The 23,985-nt window shown below is 38.4% G+C and overlaps 1 protein-coding gene across 1 annotated transcript in view; it reads right to left on the bottom strand.

The window, feature by feature from the left end:
• The window catches only part of CCDC192 (coiled-coil domain containing 192), a 328,348-nt gene that overhangs the window by 174,433 nt on the left and 129,930 nt on the right, over positions 1 to 23,985 (bottom strand). The window contains exons 3-4 of the mRNA XM_023738700.1: positions 18,135 to 18,266; positions 17,275 to 17,331 (exon numbers count right to left, since the gene is read on the bottom strand). Of these exons, the coding sequence (XP_023594468.1) occupies positions 17,275 to 17,331; positions 18,135 to 18,266 (189 nt within the window). The remainder of the gene's footprint in view (positions 1 to 17,274; positions 17,332 to 18,134; positions 18,267 to 23,985) is intronic.

Raw genomic sequence — 23,985 nt, 5'->3', positions numbered from 1 at the left:
AAAGGAAGTAGACAAACCTAAGAGGAAGAAGTTGGTTCATCCAAAATAGAAGGAATAAGGTATTGGGGGTTCTGAAGATGCCAAGAACCATACTCCATTTGTACCTGGGTCCCTTGCATAATAAGACCTCGAAGAGACAGATGTGCCTAGGGAGGCTGGAAAATGAGTTCTATAGACCAGGAACTCCCATAAATCTTCTATTAAAGTTTAGCACTAAATAAATGGAGTCACAGGGCTTTCAATGGGCCTGTAGGCTGTGAGCATAGAGCAGAGGGAATGTCAATAACAATTGGAGGGAGGCTAATGTCACTCTCATGCCCCTCTCTACCACCAACACCCAGCCTTCAAACTCTTAAAAAGCAAAATACCTTGGGTACCTGTGCAAAAGCCAGGGAGAAGAGAAAATCAACCTTCCTACCAAATGACTGAGACCGAATTTCCTGCTAACAATGACAAATGGAGCCTAAGTTGGATTTGATATGGTATTTTTTGTTCCTTGAATACATGGAGCAAGACATGGAGGGATATTATACATTCCTTCATATCTTTGATTAGCCGATATTTATTGCATAAATTTTATCTCATGTTTCACCTGGCTTAATAGCAATAATAATAAACCAATTTCTAATGCCCTTCATCCTGGAGTCAATTCATGGACCTATAATCCAAGATAAGATAAGTAACTTAAACATTGGTGTGGCAGAGTCTGATGGCTGCTCACCAAAATCCATGCTCTCCTCTTCTAGACTACGTTTCTCAGCATTTCTTGCAGTTAATGTGGCCTCATGACTGAGTTCTAGCCAATGTAGTGTGAACAGAAGTGAGGTGTATACTTCCAGGCATGGCCCATTATGAAACTCCCAACCACACTCCTCCGTGATCGCTTCCCTTCTGGCCAACGTGTGGAGAAGGGACCCCAAAGTGATATTGGAATCCATGATGATGGCAGAGACTTTATAAGTCTTTATCACTGAATGACCCTAAATAACAAAGTAAACAATCCCTGCTCACCAGCATGAACACCCAAAATGCACTGTTCCTTGTTAATTTACTGAAATTCTGGGATCAATTTTTTTTTTTTTTTTAACAATAGCTAGCATCATCCTAATTATATTAAACAAAACAAAACAAAAAAAAGCCAAACCAGTTGCCTTTGAGCCAATTCTGACTCATGGTGGCCCCATGTCTGTCAGAGTAGAATTGTGTTACATAGGGTTTTCAAGGCTGTGGCCTTTGAGAAGCAGATTGCCACGCCTTTCTTCCAAGGTGCCTCTGGGTAGATGCAAACCTCCAACCTTTTGGTTGTAGCCCGCCACTTAACTATTTGAGCCACTCCACTAATTAGAGTGGCAAAAACAACAACCACAAAAGCAAACTAACTCCCCTCTCACCTGCACTCACCACACATTATTGTCTTTTGTAAAGAGTATTCTACAAATTGTAGAACAGATGTAAGAAAACAGCAGTCTGAATTAAAAATCAGTGTAATGCTTATATTTAGGCAAATCCCAAATATGTTTGTTAACCATACTGAGTATTTTATTTCGATTAGTTGTCGCATTTATAAATGAGGAGATTTCACATGAAAATCTGGAATTTCATCTTCTGAAAAACTGAAGGATCTGGACACTATTGGGCTCCATTTCCCCTTTACGTAAGGTGTGCACCCTCCAGATTCTCATAACTTGTCTGGCCATCTTCCCTCCTCTACATTACTTAACTAGCTTTGGATCCGGTTGAATTTGGCCTCCTAGACTATCATAAATAACTAAGGATTTAAAAAATATGCAATACCAACCATGCTATAATTACAATGAGGAACAACTACGTTAATTATTAACATGTTCTGCCCTTGGCTTCTTGATGGAAATTGTCGTTGTTGTTAGGTGCTGTGCCGTCTTCACAACCATTGCTATGTTTGAGCCCACTGTTGCAGCCACTGTGTCAATCCATCTCATCTAGGGCCTTCCTCTTTTTTGCTGACACTTTACCTTAACAAGTGTGATATCCTTCTCCAGGGACTGGTCCCTCCTAATAACATGTCCAAAGTACTTGAGACGAAGTGTCGCCATCCTTGCTTCCTAAGGAGCCTTCTGGCTGTATTGCTTGCAAGACAGATTTGTTCATTCTTCTGGCAGTCCATGGTATATTCAATAATCTTCACCAACACCATAATTCAAAGACATCAATTCTTCTTTGGTCTTCCTTATTCATTGTCCAACTTTTGCATGCATATGAGGCAATTCAAAATACCATGGCTTGGATCAGGCACATGGCTTAGTCCTCAAAGTGACGTCTTTGCCTTTTAACAGTTCAAAGAAGTCTTTTGCGCGGATTTGCCCAATACACTACGTCGTTTGATTTCTTGACTGCTGCTTCCATGGGTGTTGATTATGGATCCAAGTAAAATGAAATCCTTGACAACTTCAATCTTTTCTTCGTTAATCATGATGTTGCTTATTGATCCAGTTGTGAGGATTTTTGTTTTCTTTATGTTGAAGTGTAATTCATAATGAAGACTGTAGTCTTTGATCTTCATAAGTAAGTGCTTCAGCAAGCAAAGTTGTGTCATCTGCATATCACAGGTTGTTAATGAGCCTTCCTTTAATTCTGATGCCATGTTCTTCTTTATGTAGTCCAGCTTCTTGGATTATTTGCTTAGCATTCAGATTGAATAAGTATGGTGAAAGGATACAACCCTGATACATACATTTTCTGATTTTAAACACTCATTATCCCCTTATCGTGTTTGAACAATTGCCTCTTGGTCTATGTACAGGTTCCTCGTGAGCACAATTAAGTATTCTGGAATTCCCATTCTTCACAAAGTTATCCATAGTTTGTTATGGTCCACATAGTTGAATGCCTTTGCATAGTCAATAAAACACAGATAAACATCTTTCTGGTAGTCTCTGCTTTCAGCCACGATCCATCTGACGTCATTAATGACATCCTTTATTCCATGTCCTCTTCTGAATCTAGCTTGAATTTCTGGCAGTTCGCTGTCGATGTACTGTTGCAACCATTTTTGAATTATCTTCAGCAAAATTTTACTTGTGTGTGATATTAATAACATTGTTAGATAATTTCCACTTTCTATTGGATCACCTTTCTTTGGAATGGGCACAAATATGGATCTCTTCCAGTCTGTTGGCCAGGTAGCTGTCTTCCAAATTTCTTGGCATAGATGAGTGGGCGCTTCTAGCGTTCCATCCATTTGTTGAAACATCTCAATTGGTATTCCATCAATTCCTGGAGTCTTGTTTTTCATCAGTGCAGTTTGGACTTCTTCCTTCAGTACTATTGGTTCTTGATCATATGCTACCTCCTGAAATGGTTGAAAGTTGACCAATTCTTTTTGGTACAGTGACTCTGTGTATTCTTTCCACCTTCTTTTGATGCTTCCTGCATCGTTTAGTATTTTCCCCATAGAATCCTTCAGTATTGCAACTCGAGGCTTGAATTTTTTCTTCAGTTCTTTCAGCTTGAGAAATGCCAAGTGCGTTCTTCTCTTTTGGTTTTCTAACTCCAGGTCTTTGCTCATCTCATTATAATACTTTGTCTTCTTGAGCTGCCCTTTGAAGTCTTCTGTTCACCTCTGTTAATCATTTCTTCCATTTGCTTTAGTTATTCATTCTACATTCAAGAGCAAGTTTCAGAATCTCTTCTGACATCCATTTTGGTCTTTGTTTTCTTTCCTGTCTTTTTAATGACCTTTTACTTTCTTCATGTATGATGTCCTTGACGTCATTCCACAACTTGTCTGGTCTTCGGTCATTAGTGTTCAATGCATCAAATCTATTCTTGAGATAGTCTCTACATTCAGGTGGGATATACTCAAGCTTGTACTTCGCTCTCATGGACTTGTTTTAATTTTCTTCAGCTTCAAGTTGAAATTTCATTATTGATGGTCTGTTTGCAATCAGCCCCTGGCCTTTGTCTGAATGAAGATATGGAGATTTTCCATTGTCTCTTTCCACAGATGTAGTCAATTTGATTCCTGTGTAGCCCATCCAACAAGGTGCATGTATATAGTCGCTGTTTATGTTGGTGAAAAGAAGGTATTTGTACTGAGTAATTCGTTGGTCTTGCAAAATTCTATTATGCTATCTCCGGAGTCATTTCTATCACAGAAGTCATAGTTTCCAACTATAGATCCTTCTTCTTTGTTTCCAGCTTTCAAATTCCAATCTTCAGTAATTATCAAAGCATCCTGATTGCATGTTTGATCAATTTCAAACTACAGAAGTTGGTAAAAATCTTCAATTTCTTCATCTTCGGCATTAGTGATTGGTGTGTAAATTTTGAGTGATAGTTGTATTAACTGGGCTTCTTTGTAGGTGTATGGATATTTCAGGATAGATCTTGAAATGTCCTTTTTGACAATGAATGTGACGCCATTCCTATTCAACTTGTCCTTCCCGGCATAGTTGACCATATGATTGTCTATTCAATATGGTCAATATCAGTCCATTTGAGCTCTCTCAAGCCTAGGATATCTACCTTTATGTGTCCCATTTCATTTTTGACAACTTCCAATTTTCTTAGATTCATACTTTGTACATTCCACATTCCAGTTATTAATGGATATTTGCAGCTGTTTTTTTCTCATTTTGAGTCATGCCACATCAGCAAATGAAGGTCCCAAAAGCTTTACTCCATCCACATCCTTAAGGTCAACTCTACTTTGAGGAGGCAACTCTTCCCCAGTCGTATTTGGAGTGACTTCCAGCCTGAGGGGCTCATCTTCTGGCACAGACAATGTTCTGCTGCTATTTGTAAGATTTTCACTGGCCAATTTTTTTTATACATAGATCACCAGGTCCTTCTTCCTAATCTGTCTTAGTCTGGAAGCTCCTCTGAAACCTGTTCATCGTGGGTGACCCTCCTGGTATTTGAAATACCAGCGGCATAGCTTCCATCATCAAAGCAACACACAAGCCACCATAGTACGGCAAACTTACAGGCGAGTGGTGGTATGGAAATTACATCCATATAAATTGTAGCCATATAAAACCCATTACTGCATTTGCAGGTCTAAGGTTGTTAACGGTTTTTGTTTTTTGTTTTCTCCCACTGTGTTTCTCATTATTCTCTGAAATCTAACATAAACTTTCATTTCAAGATTAACTTATTAGAAAAAATTGGTAATATCTCCCTTTTCCAATACAATAAGAACTATTTATCTGATCATTTTTTCCCCTTATTTGCCTATGGCTGTTGGGAAGGTCAAAGTCATATTTCTGTTTCAACTACATTGTATGAGAAGTTATGACTTATACATGCATATTCCATTTTTTCTCCTGATATTGCTACTTTATGTCAACATATATTTTTCTCAATTATGATTATTTATGTACTTTTAAAAATCCTATTATTTTATATATATATTTCTTATAAGCCACACTAAATCCTTTTTGAAATTAGAGTATAAATAAATAAATATGGTTAAATTAAACATTATAGTTAATTTTTAATAACAGTATAAAATTATATCAAGAGAATAGCTAAAGTTTAATAATCATAAAACACCAGGCTATACCTATTTGAGATATAAATTTTTACTTGATTTTGTTTCTTGTCTTTTGAAAATACAACAAAATTATAAATAAATAATTTCTTGGTATCTTTTCTGGGAAATTTTCTAGAAACTAGAGAGACATGCTAATTTATTATTGTTGTTTTGCTGGTTTTAGAAAGTTAACATCAAATGGCAGCCATGGCACATACAGGTAGATATGCTTTCTCATTGATTTGTCCATTCATTCAACAAGGTGTCTATTGAACACCTACTTTGTGTCAAGAACTATGCTATGTGTGAATACAATCAAGTCCCAGAACTTGGGAACCTCAGGCTAATGGAGTAGGATTAAGACTAAAAGAAAGACCTGTAGTACATGCTATGGAGCCACTCTAGAGGGAAGGGCAAGTTCTGCCTGAGGAGACAGGAGAGACTTGACACCTGGAGGAGATATGCACCAGGTGTTGAAAGGTGAGTCAGTCCACCAGAGGTGAAGTCCATCAGGGCCCACTCTGCAAAGGGATGGAGGTCTGAACCCAGAGCAATCCTTAGTGAATCTGAAGTCCTCAAATCATCTCCACTGTTGCGGTCAACTGGTAGTGGCAGGGAAAGCTGTCAAAGTAAAAGTAGTAGGTACCTGGTCGAGGTTCTTACTTGCCATGGTCGAGGGTTAGTTACTATTTTTTAAATTTTTATTGTGAGGAAATATATAACAAAACATTGGCTATGTTAACCATTTTTACAGGTACGATTCAGTGGCATTAATTGTGTTCACCGTGTTGTGCAACCATCACCACTATCTATTTCCAAATTTTTTCATCACCTTAACAAAAACTCAGTGTCCTTTAAGTAATACCCATCATTTGCCCCTCCCACCTACCCTTTGTAATCACCAATAAACTTTTTCAGTATACACTTTCTGGATATTTCATATACGTGAGATTATATAATAGTTGTCCTTTTGTGTCTGGCTTATTTCACTTAGCATAATGTTTTTAAGGTTTATCCATGTCATAGCATGTATCAGAACTTCATTTCTCTTTATGACTTAATAATATTCCATTGTGTAGATATACCACATTTTGTTTATCCAGTCATCTGTTGATGGACGCTTGGGTTGTTTCCACATCTTGGCTATTGTGAATAATGCTGCAATGAGTATCGGTGTACAAGTGTCTGTTTGATTCCCTGCTTTTGCCACTGAGGTTTTTAAGTAAGAGACTTACATGACTGAATGTATAGTCTATGGAACTAACTCTGGAAAAAATGCTCAGGGCTGCTTATGGAATCAGTCTAATTATTTCTGTCATGAATTCATTGGTTTGGTCAATGTCACATTTTAGGAAGGATTTAGTGTAGCTTGAAAAGGTAAACGTATTAAATTAGAAGCCACTAAAATAAGAATTTGAAAGATGAGGTAAAGGGAAATTAGGATAAAAGTGGGAAGGTTGATTCACATAATTCACGTCATGATACCCGACATACTCACTTGACAGAGGTGAGGCACAAACTTGCTCTAGCCTTTCTGGTAGTTGAAATAATCATTTATAAAAGCACAATGGAGTAAAAACAGGCCCAGTGCTCAGTGCAAGCACCAATATTCTTGATGCAGAAGAAGTAATGTCTCCCATGGGTCCTCAGAAAGGCATACTATCTGATATAATAATAAATGTCCTTAGTAATAATCTGATAGCAAACATAGTGATGAGCTTCATAAGATATTTTCTTACAAAATCCACCCAAACTAAGTTAAGCCATTAGCATCATGCCAAACCACACTGTTAGATAAAAGCAATTCTAAGACAACTTGATTCAGCCTAGGAATGGGACTCTTTGTTGGTTTCTCTTAATTTGGAAAAGATTTTAGCTTATCTATTTGAAAGAAAAAATGAACTGCATTTTAGGTGCTCCTTCATTATATACTTCCTTTCATTCAAGTTTTTTAAAGCTAAGGATTTAGCTCAGGATTATATTCTGGTTAGAAATGGTCAGCTGGGTTGGGGCTAGAATCGCCATCCTCTCTTGAAAATTGTGGGGCCTCACAAAGATACTGTGTGAATTGAAAGGCTGCCCATCTTCACACATACACTTACTCATTCATTGATTCATTCACTCAAGAAACTAACTGAGAACCTACTATGCAGGGAATCCTGGGGTGGTGCAAAAGATTAAGCATTCGGCTACTAGCCAAAAGGTGGGGAGTTCGAACCTACCCAGAGGTCCCTAAGAAAACAGGTCTGGCAATTTCTTTCTGAAAAGTCACAGCCTTGAAAACCCTATGGAGCAGTTCTACTCTGCACACATAGGTTGCTATAAGTCAGAATCGACTCAATGGCAACTAACAACAACAACACTATGTGGCAGACAAAGTGAAATAAACCCAGGACTACCCTCGAGAAGCTTATTATCTAATAGAGGATAAAGACAAACAAACAGACTACTACATTACAAGGAGATAGTTCTCGAAAGGCTTAAGAAGACATAAATCCAGAGAAGAAATGAGCTGAGGAAGTACTAACAGGAAAGGACAAGATTCTTCTTAGAAAGTAATTTTGGGTCTTTGATCAATTAATTTCCTAGTATCCCTTATAAAATGAACTGGCAGCTAATATGTGACGTGACGTTCTCTAAGATTATTTACTACAACCTGTAAAAGTTTTGGAACAGTCACTATAAAAGATAACTTCATTTTGGAATAACTGTTAATAAATTTATTGAACACCTTGTATATGCTGGGTACTTTGCTAGCTGCTTCATGTGTACTATCTCACTTCACAACTCTATGTGCCTTCCAAAAACTCCCATGAGGCTAAGTAATGTTGTGAACTTCTTTCCTTAAAAAGAGGAACGGAGAGGTTAAGTAACCTTCCCAAGATCATGTACTTGGGGTGGCAGTGCTGAGATTCAAGCCCAGTGCCTAACTCCAGGCCTTGCTCTCCATCACTGGCCTTATCTGTGGCAGCAGTTGGGTAGCAGGACCAGAGGGCTTTTAAAACCCCTTCATGACTCATCATTCAACTCATCTCTCTACTCTCTATAATGGAAGGGTATGCCTGTCATTCATCTTAAAGCTATTTAAGTTATTAAGAAAACAAAGACTAAAAATAAGATTTCTATCAGATTCTTTTAATAGTATAGAGTGAGTTCCATATGAGCATTAATGGCTGGAAGTTTATGTAGATTAATTAAGCTCAGGATCAAAAGGGAGAAAAGCTAAATATAATCCTACATTATTTCCAACTGATTTTTCTGCAAGGTGGTCGAGATTATAACAATGATCTGTATTATAATATTTGGACCTCTAAACTTATATATTTCTTTTATAGCATGTTGGTGTGAGAAGTCCAAGCTTATCCTGTAAGGTATTGAAATAAATTCTTGAAGAAATGTATAGTAAATTAATAGGTATTTATAAAACAATTAGATTATACTCTGTGTCCAGCTAGGTTGCAAAACAAAGATCAGACACACACAACAGTTTTTAAGTAGCTGGGGTGGCAGGAATTGTCCTTGGGTAGCTTTGTTCAGTGTAAACTTATTCATCATCTATCTGAAATGAGGCAACTCATATTCTGTCAGAGAAAGGAAAATGAGCCTCCTAGGTGTCAGCCAGAGTCCAGGCTTATGTGATGTAACTGGCCAAACTCATACCTTTGGTCCAGGCCCCTCACTCTACCCTCACTAAATGCTCCCATAGCATTGTGCTTTTGCTTTTTGAGGTTAAAAAAAAAAGATAATAAATTTAATTTAGTAAGATCCTTGGTGAGACCTCCAAATTTTTATTTTGAATGTTGCCTCCTCCACCTGCTAGAGATTAACTATTTAGTCATGCCTTACTGGGCAGGGTCTGTTTAGTGGCTCACTGTTTTCAGAGAGCACTGTCTCTAGGTTATAAGCAACCTGCTGGGGTGAAGTGAGAGCTCATACCCTCTCCCCTTCTGGCTTGAGGGGAAGTTTGGAAGCCTGTGTAATTCTTCTGCGATTTTTAATCTTTCCAGATCGAATATGTGGGAGGTGAGCCATGGGATAACCACACAAAGGGTTAAATGTGGGACTGAACAATCATCCAGTCCAGATAATCCAACCAAAGAAGGTGGGATGCAGAGACAGGTTAATTATAATATAATCAACAAATGCGACAAAAACATTCCTGAGATTTATGCCCCACACTACCATTCAGTACAACCTAGTTCTGTTCATTAACAGTCATTGAGGAATTTTCCATTGGGATTAATACATCTGGCTCGAAAAGAATGGCCCACACAGAAGGAATTTTCCTATTCCTCATTGGCTCCAGGTAGGGTTCTATTAGATCCACTGCCAAAGGCTCTCAGGATAATTAACTCTACCATGGAGTCCATTGAATACAATAAAGTTAAAAGATCATTGAAATCAATTTATTGACACAGCTGGCACATGTGCATAGGAATATATATGCAGCAAAAAATTCTAAACTGAAAGCGAAATCAAGCTTAAGAAGTACGGGACCTAGAGTCAGAACATCTAGTCTTTGCTTTGCTTTGCCACATACTAGCTATGTGCTGAGGGCAGGGTACTTAGTGTCTCTGACTCTTACTTTCTTCATCCGCTAGAGGAGGAATAAAACCTGCCTCACAGGATTGTTGTGAAAAATAAATGGCATAATGTGGGTGGAAGCATTAGGAAACTGTAAATTTTTATATGACTCTAAGGTGTTATTAATTACTACCACTTTGCAGTAGAATTATTCATGACAAACTTTAGGAATGAAGTGATACTTCTAGAGCACATAGGCAGACGTGTCGGATTTAGAGAGGAAGTGTGGGAAGATCATTCCCATTTGACTTAACAGTTTCACAAACGTGTACCCTGTGCTGCAATCCCAGTTGCTGTGCTAAGAATCAGACCTGGAGATACTCCTCAGAAACAGGAGCATGAGACTGGAGAGGCTGGTGTTCTACAAGCGAGATGCTGGCCAGGGGCAATGATTCTGTGAGAACAGAGGATCTATGCTGGAAATTGGTGGTGGGGGCATGGGAGTGGGGTGGGAGGGTTTGTTAAGACAGTGCTTCTCGATGTTAGTCAACATCAGAATCACCTTGAGGACTTTTAAAAACATATATTGCTAAGTCCCACCTCCTAGGGTTTCTGTTTCAGTAGATATGGGATGAAGTCTTAAAATTTGCATTTTATACAAGTCCCAGGTGATGGTAATGCTGCTGGTCCAGGGGCCATGCTTTGAGAACTTCTTGAATACTGTAAGAACTAGGATTTCTCAGTTGTAAACAATTGAATCTGATCTGGCTAGCTTAAAGAAAAAAGGGATTTATTGCCAGGCTCTTGGGTGGCTCATAGAATTGACAGGAGCTGAACTCAGAGATAGACAAGACCTGGGGCAGTTCTGGTCCAGGCTGCACAAACTCCTTCACCATGATGTCTGGGCTTCGCTGACAGAATGCATTGGCTCCAACTCTTTTTCCTTTCTTGCTTCACCTGATTTAAAATTCAGAGTCCCTGGAGAAAGAGTCTAGTTGGTTTAGGGCACACGCCCACACTCCAGCTTGTAGTTGATGGAATACTTTAAATTAGAGTCCCTCCAAGAGTACACTTAATGGGAGAGACACAACTCAAAAGGATTAGGTCGTGTTGCCAAAGGCATGTTAATGGATGCTCACCGAAGGCCAAACCCACGGCCGTCAAGTTGATTCCGACTCATAGTGACCCTATAATGGATGCTTAGGCAGCCAAAAACAAAACAAAACAGCCTGTGTCCTTAAAAACCAATTAGTGGAGGGTCTAGAATTCTTAGACGTTGTAGTCTGCACTTGATCTAAATTGGAGGCCTTTGTAGATCCTTAATTTAGGAAATAGAATGGTGAATTATAGCTTCTTTAAAGACAAGGAAAGAAAGAAGTTATACCAAATCTTTGGGAAACTCATGCCACGGGTGTTAATGGTGATTCCTCCAGAGTCCTACTGCCGACCTTAAACTTCAGGACCATTGCTTCCAGATCTACGTGTGTCCTCAGGAACTGTGGTTCAGGAGCTTCTGAGTTCAAGACACACTCATCTATCCTGTATCTTGAAGCATGCTGGACAATTCATTTGAAAGGTTCCTTCTTCTTGATTTCTTCTTTTTTTGGTATTTTTAACTTATTAGTTTATTGAGCCCTGGCAGTGCAATGGTTAAGCAACTTGGCTGCTAACTGAAAAGTTGGTGGTTTGAACCTACTCAGTGGCTCTGTGGGAGAAAGACCTGGCGATCTGCTCCCATAAAGATTACAGCCTAGAAAACTCTTTGGGGCAATTCTACTCTGTCATATTGGATCACTATGAGTTGAAGTTGACTCAATGGTACCTAACAACAACAACAACATTAGTATATTACGAAATATTTCAAACATACAGATCAGTACAGAAAATAACACCCAAGTGTCTATCATCCAGCCACCCAATTTTTCTTTTGAAATAATCCTATAAGATATTATAGGACTTTTGGCCCTGGCAGGATCTTGGAAGTAGCTAGACATCAAGAGAAGAGATGCCCATTGGGATGGAGGTATGGGGCAGAGGTAAACCTTTGGACTGCTGCAAATAATCAAATCATCAATGATTGAGTGGATGGATGGGGCAGAGTACTTAGACCCACAAATACTAAGAATAGGTAAGAAGTACATTCACTGATTTGGAAGACCTTGTTTTTAAAAAGATTTTTTCCTTAAGGTACATAGTCCTGACTCAAATTGCCCTAGAAAGAACAATTATCTTTAAGTGATTATAAGCATTCACTTCAAATATTTGTTTTATTCTGTGTAGGTCTCTAAGAAGATAAGTAATCACTTGGGAGGGAGTGATTAAAACACCTAGGGCAGATTAGCCCCGTGGGTGGCTCAGCCAGGATGCCCACACATGCATTTAGGAGGGGCAAATTTTTATAACCTTTTTAAAGTATAAGCTGTGACTAGTAAGTAATCTTGAAAATATTGGCAGATGACAACTCCTTCCAAAATGTCAAGGCTTGTATCGCCTCTCCATTTCATAGCTACCAATTTAGTTATACAGTAATACGATTCGACTATGAGGTTGTGAAGCAGTGAACTCGCTAGATCCTGGTTTGTTAATTTTCATGCTGACAGTTTCCTTTAGACTCCCTTCTTAGTTCACCTGAAAAACATAACTGTCATCTTTCTCCATTATTTTTCGCTTCTATTTCCACTCTAAGAGATCATGGTCTTTTGTCCTTGCATGTTATTCCTTGAAAGCATCAGCCTCAGATTAATGTAATACCTAATGTAACTGGCATCATTAAAGAATAAAATCCTTCATAAAGTGATTTTCCCAGAGATCTAAGGTATGCCCCTACAAATACCAAAATCACCGTATTTTTTAATTTAGCCATTTTAACAATTGGATTAAATGAAATTTGCACAAGGCATCACGATAGATGATGCAGAAGGCATAAATATGAGCAGACTTGCTACCTATTCTCCAGTGGCTCACAGTCTTGGAGGAGAGAGCACATTAAATAACTATATGTGACAATGACAGAAAAGTGGTACAGAGAAGGGCTATGAAAATACCAAGGAAGGGGACATTATTTCTGGGTCCAGGGGAAACCTCTTGGAAGGAGCAATCTTGATGAAGAATGGGAAAATTTTGAGAAATTCAATGGTGGGAGCAAGTGGCAAAAAGAAAAAAGAAAGAAAAACTATGAGGATAGCCTCTAGGGCAGGAATACATACATACTTGGGTGGGGGTTGGGGGGAGTCACTGGCATATGACCGAGATGAGGCAGAAAGATCATGCCCTCATTTTTAGTGTAATAAATGCCATGCTCAGGTGGTTGGACTTTATTCTGGAATAATAGGTAATCATTGTCTTACTTATGCTTTAGAATTGCGGTAATGACATGATCAGAGCAAAATTCAATTCAATTCAGCACAGCTTATTGAGTGGCTACCATGTCCCCAGTACAGAACTTGATGTAGCAGATATAGAGACACAATCTTAGGGCCGTTTTCAATGACCTTAGAGTGAAGTGGGGAGACCGATGTATAAACACATAATGTCAATAACATGTATTATATTGATCTAATTAAGATACTTGTATATATAGGAGCCTATGGGAGCCCAGGAAAGGGGCATTTGGCCTAATCTGAGGATTAAGGGAGTAGTTGATCCCTGCTCTGAGTCCTGCAGGAGGGGTGAGAGTTATTTGGAAGGAGAGGAGAGGGAAGGACATTCCAGGCCAAGAGAATAGCATGAGCACGGTTACAGAGGCATCACACGGCAATGGAGGTATAAAGAAAGACAAGCTGCTCCATCTTACTAGTCTGCTCAGTGTGAGGCAGAGTCATGGGGGAGGAGAGAGAGATAAGAGTAAGGACTGTGCCCTCACTCGGGCTGGAGGCAGGAAAACTAGGAGACTACTACCATGGCCAAGTCCTAGAGTAATGCTACAGCCCAAACATGAATTCCAAACTTTACTCACTACGTTCTCAAACACTTAAGGAGTTTCAAGTACGTGCTACGGGGCAATTGTTATTAATACTCCTTATCATTCCTAACCTTCAGTACCCCCTAAACACCCAAGTGCCTTACAATCTCCTAGCTCAGAAGAATCTCACTCCCACTTGCTGTGTTCCATCCCTGCTACTTTTGTCTCTTGGTCCCCTCTCTCTTCTCTGCCACCCTAGTCGGTCACATCCTCCTTGAGAGAGTTATCCTTTGGCTCTGTTAGGTTTTCTACCCACAGATCTCCCACCCACAACTCCTTACACAAGGTTTTAATTCTTTCTTTACTCTGCAAGCAGAGCTTGGTGTCAAAGCCAAGTAGGCTACTTTGTGATGGGAAGGCTGTGAACTGACATATGCTAATAGTTTGGGGCCAGTCACAATAACTAAATATAAGATTGCAAGAAAGAACTAGGGAAGTGGCAATGGGCATGGAATGACTTATAGAAATGTACTTAGGGCCTGACAATTAATGGGATGCTGATGGAGGTAGAGAGGAATAGGATTTAAAAACAGCTACAGTTGAGGTCTAGAATAAATAATAGTAGTGTGTATTCACCATGGCTGGGGAATACACACAGAGGAGAGTACTTGAGAAATGGGAATAGAAGATGATAAAATTGACTTTGTATATGATGAGCTGAGGTGTCAGCAAGATAGTCAGGTCACATTTAGCAAGCACAGTGATTCAACTTTATGCAACATGGCAACAATCTCCAAACCTGTGTGCTGTAAAACACCATGCATGGTCAAGCACCTTTGGAAAATGACATACTATGGTCCTTTCTTGGAAATTGGTTATACACCAATCAGTCCTGCAGTAAATAGACCTGTTTAAGTGAACTTTGTTTCCAAACCCCCCTTCCCACTTTTTTTTTTTTTTCCTTTCAGAATGCCTATTAGCATCCTATAGATTTTTTTTCCCGAGAATAATGTTTTAAAAAATGCTCATTACAGCACCAAGGGGCTGTAATCAGAAGATGATTAAGATAGAAAGAACTTGGTAGAGGTGGAGGGAGCTGTTTATTTGCATGGAAGCGAGAACTGAAGCATGATGAATGATGAATCACTAACAGCAAATCGAGAGAGAAAAGGATATTGAAGAGAAAACCTTTATAAACACCATTTTGACATCTCAAATGGCATGTAGAGAATACAATTTGGGGAAGCAGCAAGCTGTGATTAAAAAAAAAAAAAGCGAGGGTTTTAGAGTCAGACGTGTGATCCTGGACCAGAGATTTAATCTCTTTACAACTCAGTTTTCTCACCTGAAAAATAAGGCCCACCTTGTTGGGTTATATTGAGATTAAAAAAAATAATAATACATGAAACAACTACCACATACCAAAAAACCAAAGCTGTTGCTGTCGAGGCGATCCCAACTCCCAGCAACATTATAGGACAGAGTGGAACTGCCCCACAGGGTTTCCAAGGAGCAGCTGGTGGATTTGAACTGCCAGCCTTTTTATTAGCAGCTCAACTCTTAACCACTACGCCACCACGGTTTCCACCTACCGTGTAGTAGACACATAATCCACTCTTAATAAACAGTGTTGTAAATATTATTTTCACTTTATTTTTTCTTAAGGAGTTGAAGTAAAACCTTGATGAGTACACCTCAGCGTGTGACATCTGAACCTTGAAGCTTGAACACTGAATAATTACATAGGATGAAAAGTCTTGCCCATTGGTATCAATACTCTGATACAAAGAAGCGACCCCAGATCAAACAAGTCTGGGACAGGAACAGCGTGATACAGGAAAAGAATCCACAGAAACAAGGCAAGGAAGAAGACACCATAGGAATTTTCCTAAGGAAACTGTGATTCCGTTTTTTCATCAGTTTTTCATGAAGAGACACTGCAAGCTCATATCAGAAACTCAGTGAATACATCTGCTCTCAAAAATTTCTAAGCTAAGAACCCTCTCCACATATGGCTGTAAATATCAATCTGGCATGAGGGGACATCCTCTGACAAGAGTCACTATATGGCACCCTAAGGGGCAGGCCAGGGGATACATGTTCGCGACAGAATACTGGGCTAATGAGATGTGCCTCTGTCTGAATATGTCACACTGTCACAAATACAGGCCTTGGTCATTTTTCTTATTGGTCAGTTCAGCATGCAAGGTCAAAAATGAGTCTGAATTTGGAGTCAAAAGCTATAGCACCTGCCACTACAGATTACTTTTTCTCTTTCCTCAGCACTAGAATGAGGAAATTACCAAGATCTTATCCAGATCTGCTCATTTCAAACTCCAAACGGATGGTCACTGGCATTTACCATTTTGCACAGTCTTTTCTGCAGGTTTTCTCAACTGCAGCCTTTTAGGTCTCAGATCTGCTTGAGGAATTTGATGTTGTTAAGATTGGCCATTCAGCATGACTGACAGGGTTCTTAATCTGGCTGTTCTCATGGCAGCCTAGATGTAGATGGAGGAGATGACTGAAAGGTTGGAGAGCAAGTCTCTGAGGAAAGGTTTAAGCTATCGGGGTTGTTCAGATTCTTGGGAAGGAACAACAGCAGGAAGACTGGGTTATGAGCGTGAATACTCATGGGTATTGTGACAGAAAATGTTCATTAGTTGTTCTCTGAGCAATGATGGATTACTAGGCTAAAGTGTAAATGAAATGTACCCTAGAAATGCACTGGGTATCCCTCAGGGGAGCCCTTGCAGCAGAACATGGGCAATTATGTACTCTAGTTGCTTCCTATGGTCACTTGCAGATTCATATCTATAAAACAGTGCCGCTCAAAGTGCAGTCCAAAGACTACCAGCATCAGCTCCACCTGGATCTGGCATCACCTAGAAATGCAAATTACGAAGCCTCATCTCAGGCATTCAGGAAACAGGATCTTTGGACAGTTTAAGAAGAATTTCCAGGTGATTCTTATGTACACTTTGAAAAGCACTGCTCTAGGTCTATATTCTGAGTCTAAAAATGCTGCAACTCTCCACTTTCATCCACTCACTAAGTTAGCCTGGTGTCCGTGTTTTTCTACCCTTAGTTTTCAGTTCTCTTTACCTGATAGTACCTGATTAAACCATCTAGTTAGAGACAACATCTCAGTTTTGTAATTTTTATCAGAATTGTATCTACAGAAAGCAACTCTGTACAAGCAGTAAAAATATATATTCTAAAGTCTTGTGATTTGGTTTGTAGCAAACACCTCTCACTTGTAACTTCTGGCAAATTTCTGACTATTTCCAGAATGACAATAACATAAATAAAAGGATGAGAAAGAAGGAACACTTACATGGGCTGTAAGTTGTTCCTGGGAAGCTTTCACTTCAGCTTGTAATTTCTCAATGCACTGAAAAGTGGAAAATTTGGAAGCAAAGTATATAACTCTTACATATTCAAAGTATTCCAGATATAAATATGAACCTGTCCTCAAATCTTGTGAAGAGCAGCATTATCTCATCTAGATGTTTTAAAAACCATCATTGAAGAAATCATCCCTCCCATCTCTACTCCCCTTCCATTCTATGGAAGAGTCCAACAATGAAGCACACAAATGTGTTAAAAACTAGGAAATGATTGGAAAAAATAATATTAGCTTGATGTGATACAGTTAATGCTAACTCACTTTATATCATACATACTATATATCTTCATATAAAAACACGCATATACTTCAAAGGCAGATACAAAGTCTTTTGGGTTGAACAAGAGGTAACTTCATATAAAAACACCTACATAAATGTCCAGAGATTCAGAGGTTAATCAGTCTTTGATTGATTAATTCATTAAAAACATAGTCCAAATTTTATGATCTACTTGTTCTACTACACTAAAAGGAACTATTCCTTGATTAGCTTCAACTTTGAAAACTAAGCAATAATTATATAATCAGTACCACTTATAATATTCAGCTAATACTGTTCAAAAGGATATGTATCAAACATACTTGAAAAAAATATCAACAAAATTAATTTTTGCATGTAAATATTCACCAAAGAATAAAATTACCTTAACAAATACACATATTTTTATTTACCATCTTGAACTTAAATATGAACCTCCAACCCAACCAGCAACGGCTTTGCAGAATTGCCAGTTTCAGTAAGTTTAGATAACATTCAAAAGAAAGATTATTTTTCCTCTACAACATACCTGGTTTTTGGCAAGAACAATTTTTTCATATGGTTCCCCACTGCCTTCCTTATGTTCAGCAGCTTCTAGTTTTTCCTCCAGCTGGGAAACTTGCTCAAGCAGTTTTGATTTTGTTCCTTCAGAAGCTGCAAGCTAAAGGTGTTTTCTTGTAAGGATATGTAAGTGCAGTGCTTTTTTAAAGCTTCTTTTAAAGTCTAACTTATAAATGAATTGACTTCCACTGATGTCCATTACATATGAAAATAGCTTCTCTGGCTCACCCCTTATAGATGACCAATGGTTCGTATAGAAAGTGTAAAATAATGTTGATTTTATTTATTTTTTTTAAAAATAATTAAGCTCTTTCTGGGCAAGGGACGAGACTACATAGTTACAACAGGCAGAGAGATTTCTAGTGCAAAGATCTCAACACTCATCTTCATTGTGTTTCAGGATTGTATTTGTACAGCTGAGTCTGCAAACCTATACTGTGGTTCACAGATGGTCTTGTAACTTAACTCTGGTGGGGGGTGGCTACAGCTCTCTAGAAAGAGCAAGACCTCTGACTCCTTTGAATGTGCGCCACATAAGCAGCAGGGTGGATAGAGCTGGAGGGAAAGCAGGAATTTCAAGTTAAAATCTGTTTAAAGGCAGAGCTATGCTAAACCCACGCCAAAAAAAAAAAAAAAAAACTTCTAATGGTGGTTTTGTCTTTATTTTACTGTTCGTAGATTCCCCTGAGAGGAAAGTGGTAGTTTGATAGTCCCTGGGCCCTTTAATTCCCTTGGAGAGCCCTTGGGCTAGCGGTTCCTTTCATTCAGACAGCTTATTGTGCTTTTTTCTCTATTGCTCAGCAATAATTCTGAAAAAGTCCCTAAAACAGACACACATCTTTATATTCACTTCAACTCCCACTTTATTCTCTGGGGCCTTGGATTCTCTCTTAAGTATCTCTCATGACTCCAAGTGTTGTTACAAAGAGTTCTGTCTCATCTTGAAGAGCAAAGCAAGTTTGTGTTTTGTTTTTGTAACTGACAAAAGTTTTCATAAACACATAAAAAGCTTTACAAATGATTTTTTAAAGATTCTGAAAAATCAATTCACAATGTAAGCAATATAAATGACAAAAATATGGAAAGTATTCATCATATTAGTAATCAGAAGAATGCCAATTAAAGTATGAGTAATATGTATATTTTTACGAATGATTTTGGAACTGTTTCTGAGGATGTGTGAAACCATCATACCAATTTTAAAGATATTCCAATAACTCCATTTCTCGAAGTTTATTCACCTCTTCAAAGCATACATCAGTTAGAAAATATAGGCAAAGATGTTCATTGAAACACTGTTTGTAATAGGAAAAACTGGAAATAATCTAAAAGTGTATCTTCAGTGAAATAGTGTAAATTAGGATAGAATGAAATAACATCAACTGTTGGAAGTAAATGTAAAGATGGTTTTGATATACAATAAGTTTGGATAAAATCACATTAAAAAGCAATACGCATATTAAAATCTATTTAAAAAATAAGAAAATGTTAATGTCTGCATACAAATGTTAGGAAACATACGCTTAAAATTTTAGCAGTGGGTCTCTCTGGAAGGTAAGATTATACTCTCTACTTCCTATATTTGTGTTGTTTACTTTCTTTTTAAATTGTGGTAACACATGGGATTGCCATAAGTCGGAATCAACCTGATGGCAACCGGTTTAAGTACATATATATAACAAAACATTTGCCATTTCAACATTTTTTACATGTACAATTCAGTGACAATAATTAGGTTCATCATGCTGTACAACCTTTACTCCAGCAAGTTTTTAAAGACAACTTACCAAATGGGCAGGCGTGAAAAGTTTGGTCTGCCATGGACATGCAGTGGGCACATCATATATGCTGGCACTCATTCATTCATTCAGCCACACAGTCATTCATTTCACAAATATTTGTTCAGTTGTGCTGTGTGCTGAGGATTACAGAAGTGGAAGGTGAGGGCCAGAGGGAGCACTCATGTCATGAACTGTTGGCTGTGCCTTTTGGCTCTCAGTGACCTGGGAGGTCTGTTGCTCTCCTTGGGGCCACTTACATGTTTAACTCTTAGGTGCATGGTGGTTTGGGGATGTAGTCTGTTTTCTTTAAGCACCCTTTTATTTTACTGGAGATGCAATATAGTGTAATGATCAACCCGTCAATGCCTCTGGGTAAAAAATCTGTTTCACTACTTACTACCTATGTGATTTGGGCAGTTCACTAAGCCTCTCTAGGCTTGATTTTCTTACTTGTAAATGGGAATGAGAATGAAAAGAATAACACTTACCTCACGGGTATGTTTTGAGGGTTATATGAGTTTATACCAGTGAAACATTTAGCACAATGTCTGGAACATATCAAGCACTCAGTGGCATTATTATTTCTTCTACCTCCTCTAGATCACAGTCAGCATCCATCTGGGTTTTATCCAAATATTAATTATTTAGCAAATTGTAAAACACAAAATACCTGAAGATATCGTAGCCCCTGTGAACTGGTTACCATGAAGGCAAACTGCATTTGGTTTGCTCACTTACTGCAACCATTGCAATCTGCAAGGAAAACTCTGGGTGTCTGGCATTATTTTCTCTCAAATATATTTTCTCTCAACCTGGCCCTTTCTGTTCCCATGTCCTGCCTGTCCAGTAATCCATCCAGTCACCATTTGGTTGTCTTTTTTTTTTTAATATCTACCTGCTATTGTTTTCAGGCCTTTGTTCATTCACTCAACAGCTTTCATTTATTCATTCATTTGTTAAAGATGTTGGACAGTTATTTTATGTAAGACTATGGAGATATAAAAATGAAAGTGATATTGTTCTTATCCTCAAAAAACTCACACTTTAGCAACAAAGACAGATGATTTAAAACCAACTATTATACAACATGAAAATGTCTAGATGAATAAATAATAACAGTAATAATAATTGTTAAATTTACTGGTCACTGACTACAGGCCAGGCACTCCGAAGCCTTTTATTTTCACATTTATTTCACTATCCCAATTCATCTCCAAAACATCATAAGAGGTTCATGTTATTATTTATTCTCATTTTACAGATGAGTAAATTGAGGCTTAATGAGAAAATTTAGGTTCAATAAAGTTATATACGTTGCCCAAGGATATAGCAAGTAAGTGTTGGAACCTAAGCTGTCAAACATCAGGTCTGACTCCTGAAACACCAAATTGACCCCAGATCCAGAAGGGAATCCTGATAATCATGATAATCTCACCCTTTTTGCTGCTGATGGGTTCAGGAATCAAGGCCTAACCCAATCAGAACCTGGCCTTCCTCTGGCAACAGTTGCTGTTGAGGAGATGTGACCTAATTTGGACCATTCACACTGAAAGGAAGGATGATTTGGAGAAGAACTCTCTCTCTTACCTATCAGATGTGAATACTATCTGAAGCCATCCTAAAAGCATCAGGGAAGCCAGTCGTATGATGAAGTCACACTCTGAATGGAGGAGAGGACAAACAGGAAAAAAACCTGGGTTCTTGATGACATTCATGTCAATCTTGAAGCCCACCCTATCTCAGGACTTAACAGTTAGTGAGCCAGTTTCCTTATTGTTTAAGGAGTTGAGTTTTCTATTACCTGCAGCCAGAAAGATTCTACTGATACACTGTGATTCCAAAATCCCATGCTGTTGACCACAAGTGAACAAAGTATGCAAAAATAGCAGTAACTAATGTTCATTTGGTAGCTACCCCATACTAGGCATTGCACTGGGTGCTATATATATAGGATCTTATTCCATTGCTCAAAACCCTGTCGTTGTATGCTGTTGAGTCGATTTCAACTCCTACCAACGCTGTATGACAGAGTAGAACTGCCCCATAAGGTTTCCTAGGCTGTAATCTTTATAGGAGCAGATTTTCATGTCTTTTCTCCTGTGGGTTCGAACCACTGACCTTTTGGTTAGCAGCCTATGCTTAACCATTTTGCCACCAGGGCTCCTCAAAACCCTAAAAGCACTTTTATCTATATTTTTTGTTATCACCAATTTAAAGCTTGAGGAACTAGGGCGTTCCTTTTATGGGTTAAGTAGCTTGCCTAACATACCACAACTAATAAGAAGAGTTTAGATTTGAGTCCACATGGTCTGCCTCTACTCTGTCGACTCTGTATCATATCCAAACCCTAACTCTGAGGCTGCCTGCCAAGATGAGTCTGTGATTTTTTTCTCCTTATTATGTGGCCCTCAGCATTCTTTCTCAGCCTATTTGTCTACCCGAAGAAAACTTATTTTCTTTTTTTTAAGATCTAAGAACACTTTCTTTCTTGCCATCTTGCTTCCTTTTTATACGCATACAAGTCCCATATCTTTCCTATTCTTTTATAAGTGTTTCTGTGCAAATATCTCTTTGACTCAGGTTTAACTCAGGTTCAGCTTCACTGTAAGAAACCTTGAGTTGAAATCAGGAGATCTATGTTTTAGTCTTAACCCATGACTCACTGGCTCTAGGACCTTGGTGCCTATAACAGGTCTTACTATGTTAATTGCTACATTTTTACAGGGTACTTCTGTAGTCATATATTCAAACTAGATTGTAAATCCCCCAGAAGGATGAATAGAGAATTCTGTCAAAACTTACAACATAACACAAATTGACCAGGAGCAGTCTTTGCTAAGATTTTTCCATTTATTAACTTTTTAACTATGAGTCTTAATTCTCGTATGTGTCATCACCTGACAAAAGCAAGACAAATCAAAAACCAAACCTGTTGCTAACAAGTCTGACTCATAGCAGTGCTATAGGACAGAGTAGAACTACCTCATGACTTTCTAAGGAGTGCCTGGTGGATTTGAACTACCGACCTTTTGGTTAGCAGTTGTAGCACTTAACCACTATGCCACCAGGGTTTTCAAAAGCAAGATATAGGGATCTTATTTCGCCTCAAGTGGACATGTTGGGGCAATGACTGATAATTTATTGTTGGATTCCATTACATAGTGGTGGTACTGTTTATTAGCACAGGGCAATTGGTACTCCCCCAACCCCTGTGCAAATGGCCCATCAAATTAGCCTGCTAATCCAAAAAAGAAAAGAAAAGGAAAAAGAAAGAAAGAAAAAATGTAGGTCTGAGATAACGTTTTAAGCACTGCATAAAAGATTGTGCTCTACTGCTGAGTCACAGCATATTAGCTGCCATCTTGAATTCACTCCATTGTCTTGACAGGAGTTTTAGGGCTTTTCAATGCCTAATTCTCAATTCAGGAAGCCCTTAGGAATGCTGCTTAAATTCAGATTCAAATTATAGGACAGAAAACAAGGCATCAAAGTAAGAAAGAGGAAATCCAAGTTAGCAGCTGCAAGATAGCACAGTTGAATTTTGAATCTCTGGGGATATTGGACATTGCTTCCTTTTTTTTTTTTTAAGTAAGAGCTACTTGGTTTTACAGAGTAACTGTTTTGAAAGAGCGTTGGACAGAGAGCTCAGCCTAACTTAGTATCAGGTATCTGCTTACAAAAAAAGCCATACGAATGTGTCTATTTTTTAAATGATCAGTTTTGATGCATCCTAATTAGCCACTTTTACTGGAACATATTCTTCACACAATGCTGAGAGGCTAATATTCTACCTCTGACTCCTTTTGAAGACCAGTCCCTGCTTCCCTTTGCCCATGGTCCAAATAAGCTTGGAGGGAGCAGATGAAAAAAAAAAAAAATTAACAATATCCATCAATATTCATTCTAAGAATTTTTTTTTTTTTTTAAATATTTTATTGTACTTCAGGTGAAGGCTTACAGAACAGATAGTTTCTCATGAAACAGTAACACACATGCTGTTTTATGACATTGGTTAACAACCCCACAACATTTTAACCC

This window comes from Trichechus manatus, unplaced genomic scaffold, assembly GCF_000243295.1.
Source record: "Trichechus manatus latirostris isolate Lorelei unplaced genomic scaffold, TriManLat1.0 scaffold00121, whole genome shotgun sequence".
NCBI classification, from domain to species: Eukaryota; Metazoa; Chordata; class Mammalia; order Sirenia; family Trichechidae; genus Trichechus; species Trichechus manatus.
This window is presented reverse-complemented; position numbering and strand designations above follow the sequence as displayed.